Below are 6,762 nucleotides of genomic sequence, written 5' to 3' on the forward strand. Positions count from 1 at the left end.
TTCTTATTAAGTCATGGAATGAAAAGAAGAAATTAATTAAACTACATTGCCCAAACAATGCAACCTTACCTCAACAAATGAATTCGTCACACATAATAACCGAAAGAAAATAAAAATAACATTACTTCTAAAACAAACCATCACCTAGGACTTGCACAAATATCAATAAACAATATCAGGCGTTGTTACATCCACCTCCACACTCAACATTACATCTCATGTTAACAACATCATCACAAAAGAACTGCAAACATTTCACGCACTCAAAACTCTCAAAGGCATTAAACTATTCGACATCAGCTAATTAGAACATCGAGCATCATCTTACACATCAAACGTGTAACCCCTTCCTCGCCTCTCATAGCCGTACAACAACAACTTCAACAACTATAATACAATCTCTTATCAAAAAATTAATGAATACTACTGAATATATCATAATTTATTTATTTAGTCATTATTTAATATATTTTTCTTTTTTATATTAGTTTTTATACTTGGTTTCTTTTTAACTCAACGATTTAATGTTTTATCTTTTTGTATGTAACTTTTTGTTTACTCTATTTATTTTCTTTATTTTATAAAATTGAATTGCATGTTCGAACACACAGTCTGAATTTTTAAAGAATAAGAACAAAAATTTACGTTTTTACTGAGATTGACGTTTGACTGCTTTTCTTTAAATAATCTTCAAAAATTAATTTATTCAATAAAAAGACCTGCAATGAATTGGATAGCTGCGTCGTTAGAAGCCAGTGCTCGTGCTACGATGACGTCACCGGAAAGACACTGCCTGCCGGATCAACCACCTTAAGAGGCTGCGACAACTGGTGACGATTCAATATTTGACACGTCATATTTTTTTTGTTTGAATGCGTAATAAAGTCGTATGGTTCACGTTACTAACTTTATATAACGTTACATTAACGTTAGTTAATATAAAGATAGTGTAATGGTTAAAGCGCTTGCTCCTGCCGTCGAAATGACCGCGATCGAATGCTGAGAGATCCATCTTATAGTATTTTAATGGGACGGGCGTGTGCGGCCTTATTTTTAATTTTGAAAATGTTGAAACTTTCAACTAATTAATAAATGTGGTTTGTGCGCGAATGTTTTGCGGAAATAACATATTAACATTGTAACGATTAAGCAAAATTTTTGTTTTAATGTTTTCATAATTATCTGTGTAATATATTTTTATGTAAAAGAAATTTATTTTTAAATTTCAATGTTTAAAAACTTTGTTTGTAACAAAATAAACAAAATTAACTAACATGATTAAGTGCATATCGCATACGAACGGTTGAGTATACAAAAATATTTTTCCATTTTTTTACGTACCAGCACCTGCAGCGAGGGGTTGTGGGAGTGCACGCCCATCGTCCAATCCAGCTCATGTCCAGCTGGCCTCGAGTACCAAGAAACATTTTATGAGTGTGGATCGACTTGCGAGACCTACGGGGAGTGCATCGATCCTCGACCAACATGTGGGGGGTGTGCCTGTCCCGATGGAAAAGTTCTCAACAATAATGTCAGATTTACAACTATGGAACTACTTTTTGAGCTTCTTCAAAACTTTAAATGTTCTCAAACTGTAGTTCATTAATATTTTTAGAATAAATCTCAAATTTACTTTTATCAAATGTTTTGTCAGTTAAAAGCAAATTAACTATTTTAAAGTTTTTTTTAATTTTGAAACATTTTTCAGGGCAATTGTGTTGTACCAACCGAATGCCCGTGTTACTATCAAGACCGCTCGTATCAGCCAGGAGAAACTGTTACTAATAACGGGAAAATCTGGTAAATAGATTTTTGTAAAATTAGTTGGCGTGAAGTTTGTAGTTAGAGCGTCAGACCATGTGACAAGTGACATAGTTTAACTGCATATGTAAGCGTTGTGTGTTTTTTAGATGCTGAAATTAGCTATTTATTGAGTGCTAAAAAGATGGCGCGAATTAAATTACAGTGAACATCTGTAATTAAATTTCATTAATAGCTGCAGAAGTGTAGGTATATTACTAAAATTTGGCATCATTAATAGTTTTGTTTCATTTTCTTTTAAGTTTTAACGTTTGAAATCATGTGACGAACGAATTTTTTATAGCACTTGCAAGGGTAGAAAATGGAAATGTGAAGAAAGCGACGCATACAAAGCACAATGCAAATTGTTTGGAGACGTGTACTACATCGCTTTCGACGGCATGCACAGAATACATGCTGGCCAAACCAGCTGCGCCTACATCCTTAGTAAAAGTCTTGTCAGTCCAACTTCTTTTGATTGCGATGCATTGTACATCGCTGCTTCCAATATGCCCTGTGGTCAGTCTGGAATTATTTGCTCCAAGGTTGAAAAGTTTGACGTCCAATTATTAAAAATCATCAACAGCCAGATTATTTGAAAATAATTAGACAAAGGTTCAACCGTATTTCAGGTGGTTTCGATTAAAGTTGGTCCATCCGAAGTTATTATCGCCAAAGGAACGAACCCAATTGTAAACGGCATCGCGGCTGACCTGACATCTGGCATGTACGCAACTGATAAAATAACCATCGTCAACACTATCGTACTAACCATCGTTACCTTTGATAATGGAGTCTCCATAGTGCATGATGGAGGTTTATAAAAACATACCTAATGCTTCATTCATTGAAAAAGTTTTAAATTTTAGCTCAAGTGATATTTTTGCATGTTTAAAATTGCATCACTTCACAAAATTATATGTAAATTTTTTTGTACTTTCATCACAATCATTATGAACGACAGGAACGAAGGTGGTCATCTACTTGCCATCTTGCTACAAAGGGAAAGTTGATGGTCTCTGTGGACCATTTGGAAGTTCGATTACCAATGTGAACCCTCCAGATTCAAACTCAGCCTCTCAATGGAGAGTTGATCGAACATGTCCAGAACCTAACCAGGAAGCTCTCTTTGATCCATGCAAGGTTTTCAAAATGTTTAATGTTCAAATGAACCATAATTATATTAAACACAAGTTAACATTGAAAATTAGCATGATTTTGTTTATTAAAAATACAAGTTGGTATGCTTTTTCACAGGCCCACCCGGAGCGAGTAGCCTGGGCAACCTCCTCCTGCTCCATCATCACGAAAGGAGCCGTGTTTGCCGACTGCAGGAAAGTTGTCAATTATGAAACATTCTTCCAGGAATGTATGGCTGCCTCTTGCGAGTAAGATTTGAAACAGTATGATCATTATAATCATTAATCAAACTCAGTTATTATCTTCCATGTCAAAAACGGAAGACGTTCGCCAGTAAGGCATTCTTCCACGGACATTTTCCGCTGCTCGATTTTTCGATTTAATTAGGCAAAATATTTTAAAACATTGATAAAAATATCGAAATCACTGTTATGAATTTTCTTCCTTGCCATTTTTCCCATAGTTTTATCGGACTGAATTAATTTTGCAGGTAGGAGAAAGAAAACTTTTAATTTTCAAACCGTTCCCTTCCAGCTTCCACTTGTAACGTTTTCTGCCACACACTGCCTTCATGCAAACTCTTCAATAGTAGTAAAACACCTCCGCAAACCATTGATCCCAATTTGTTCAACAACAAAATGAAATGAAATATGTATATATAAAAATATGTGTACTGCTCTTTTTACAGTTTCGTCGTTCCTTTAGTCGTCGCGTTGTTTGATATAAATTTTTAATTTTTTACGTATAAAAAAATTCATTTTTTTAAAACATAATATGAAATTATAAATGTGGAATTAGTTTTTGAAAGGTATATATAATATAATTCTCACTCCTATGCACGTGCATTGTCTTCGAATGTAGTAGGGTGGTACATTTTAGATAAATCTCATTAGAAATCATCTTATTAGATATTTTTTTGCATCATTCGATCTCTTATTTTGACGAGAATGAACAAATCATCCCATTCCTACAATTAAGCTGCGACACGGGAGGGGATTGTCAGTGCATGTGCACAGCGATTGAAAGTTTCGTGTCGGCCTGTGTAGAGCAGGGAGTCTGCGTCAGCTGGAGGTCTAACCACTTCTGTCGTTAGTTCTTCTTCCCAACGTTTTAAGTACTCTATTAAATATTTGTTTAAAACGAATGACAGCCTTGCATTCGCAACATTAAAATTCCTTAAATAATTACTGATAAAATATTTCAAATGCAGCCGTCATGTGTCCAGAGGGACAGGTGTACAGGAGCTGCCACCCGGCCTACAACAACACCTGCCAGGCACCATTCTTCAAAAATGACGACCAGCTACAAATTGAAGGATGTTTCTGCCCTGGCAACAGTGTGCTGGATGGTGAGCTTTCAGATATTCTACACTGTTTGCTTTCTTTCTTTATTTCATTATTTATCAGTCAGTTATTAAAAGCATTAAAGATTAGATTAAATTTTAAAAAGTATTGGTTGAACTTTTTAAAACAATTTAGAAAAAGGGCAGTGCATACCGAAAGAAATTTGCGGATGTTTAGTTGGTTCTGGAGTTGTTGGGGCTGGTTCAGTAACTGTCATCAACTGCCAAAACTGGTCGGCTTCAGTGAAAGTTAAATTTAAATTTTTAAAACAAATAACATATTTTTTTTTAAAACAAATTTACGACTAATGAAGACTTTATAATAAAAATCAAATGGTTGTATTGACTAAAAATATTAGAGCAATGCCAACTTAACTACAACATTAAAAACAAAATTTCACTACCAAATTAAACCACCAAAGGACCGCACAAAACTTTCGGTCTATACACAGTGGTGGATTTAGAACTTTGTAGGTGGAATGATTTTACAATTCTAAAGCTGACGACCTTTTTGTTGTTATTTCCAATAATTTCTCTTTAACCCAGTTTTGGTGGGAGATGATTTTTAAAATTCTCAAGTGAATAACATGTTTGCTAAATTCCGTTCATTTCATTACCAAGCTTTACACAGAATCTTCAATATTTTCCATCTTCATAGTCTGGTGGGGAGATGCATTTTTTCCCTGGACCCACCACTGACCATAAAATAGTAAATTAAAAGAAAAGCTCAAAATCTAAAATCCCTACAGTTTGTGCCACGAGGGAAGTTTGAAGTGCTCAGGCGAGCCCTGTAAGAGGGAGTGCACTGAGAATGAATTCCAATGTGTTACAGATCGTACGTGCGTCAACAAAACCAGGAAATGTGATGGGATCCCTGACTGCTCAGATCGATCCGACGAAAGTGGATGCAGTCAGTATATCATTACATCTACATTTTTTTACAGTTTCTATCTGTCTTACATTTTATTTTATAATTTTGCTGTTTGGCATTTTTTTAAATTTTCATCTGTTTTATATGTTTGCTATTGGAATGTATGTTTATTTATAATTTGAATCAAGCATATATTTTAAGCATTTTAATCCATTTCGTTTCAATCCATTTTAATGGTGACATTAAAAATTATTAGCAATAACAAAGTTCAAGTAGTATTTCAATATCAACTATTCAAACGAACAAGACCTTAATAGATAATAGATAGAGGTATCCATCCACGCACACATACACACCACGCACACACACATACGCGCGCACACACGCACAAATTTTCCGTCGCTATCTGACAAAGAATTTATAGGATATCAAGTAATTTTTCACACAAAGATGGCTGCAACCCCGGTCAATTCAGATGCGTGAGTAGTGGTCATTGCATCAGTGAGAGCAACAAGTGTGACAGCCAGATGGACTGCGAAGATGGAAGCGATGAAGATGAAATCTTATGCAGTTAGTCTTTTTTCATTCCGTGTAAGTATTATTATTTCTTTTAAAACTAACTTTGTGCAAAATGACACTTACATGTCGTCATTATCGACGATTCCTCTGTTTCCAAATTTATTAGTGGGAAGGATTCCAAGTGCACGTTGTTGAATATTCATTATCGGGTGGAGCTTGCAAGCACTCTTCTGATGCAGGAAGCAAGAGAACAGAACTAGATAGAGTCACTTAATTATTCATAATGGATATAAGAATTTCACGATACAAAAAATAATAGGACGCAAAGAACAAAAATTCAGCAGCAACAACAATACGACTAACAAAAATAACATAGTAACATATTATAAAAACCACATTTCAACTGCTTTCGAACAGGATGAAAAATCATGAAATGAATTTAAAAAAATAATGCTCAAGCAACTACCGAAAACGATAGTATTAGACTACGACTTCTACCAACGAACGTCATCTCCCATGATGAAAAACAACCACACTAGTTAGCCAGAATCGATAATGGATTATGGCCATCTAATATATTTGTTCAAGTGTAATATTGGTGGTGAGTGTGGGCACCACAATTTTGAATATATTGGTATGACGACGACCAAGCTATCGAGAAGACTCACGATGCACGTACAAACTGGTGCATGAAGAATCACATGACAGAGAAATAAAAAAACTAAAATTACTAGGAAAATCATGGACAACAATGTTGAAATCTTACATTACAATAACAACCATTATAATTTACGACAAGCCGAGTCAATACTCTTAGAACAAAGACATCCGACAACAAACATTCAATAACGTGCAATTGGAATCCTTCCCACTAATAAATTTGGAAAAGTGTCATATTGCACAAAGTTGAAAATCGTAATATCTAATTAAATAACCGTAAAGTATTCACATTAAACAAGGAATTAACATTGTAGAGACACAGTATAAATATACTTGAGCATTTGGCCACATACTCAACGTATCAATTCGAACACCGAAGATTGTATAGGAATACCGAAAAAAATTGTTTTGTTCTACTATGCTTAAATGT

At 34.6% G+C, this 6,762-nt stretch overlaps 2 protein-coding genes across 2 annotated transcripts; both read left to right on the top strand.

Annotated features, from left to right (window-relative positions):
* Window positions 1–3,012: 3,012 nt before the first annotated feature.
* HELRODRAFT_78885 (hypothetical protein) lies at window positions 3,013–4,033 on the top strand (the record flags this gene model as incomplete). Its single annotated transcript, XM_009019094.1, has 2 exons — window positions 3,013–3,188; window positions 3,919–4,033. 2 exons carry the CDS (start codon window positions 3,013–3,015, stop codon window positions 4,031–4,033), a joined length of 291 nt encoding a protein of 96 aa, XP_009017342.1.
* A 1,065-nt stretch (window positions 4,034–5,098) lies between these two features.
* Window positions 5,099–5,728, top strand: HELRODRAFT_78788 (hypothetical protein; the record flags this gene model as incomplete). The annotated part of the gene is made up of 2 exons (XM_009019095.1): window positions 5,099–5,196; window positions 5,587–5,728. Coding segments are annotated over 2 exons (240 nt in total), but the record flags the coding sequence as incomplete, so codon positions are not given.
* Window positions 5,729–6,762: the final 1,034 nt, after the last annotated feature.

This window comes from Helobdella robusta, assembly GCF_000326865.2.
Source record: "Helobdella robusta unplaced genomic scaffold HELROscaffold_23, whole genome shotgun sequence".
NCBI classification, from domain to species: domain Eukaryota; kingdom Metazoa; phylum Annelida; class Clitellata; order Rhynchobdellida; family Glossiphoniidae; genus Helobdella; species Helobdella robusta.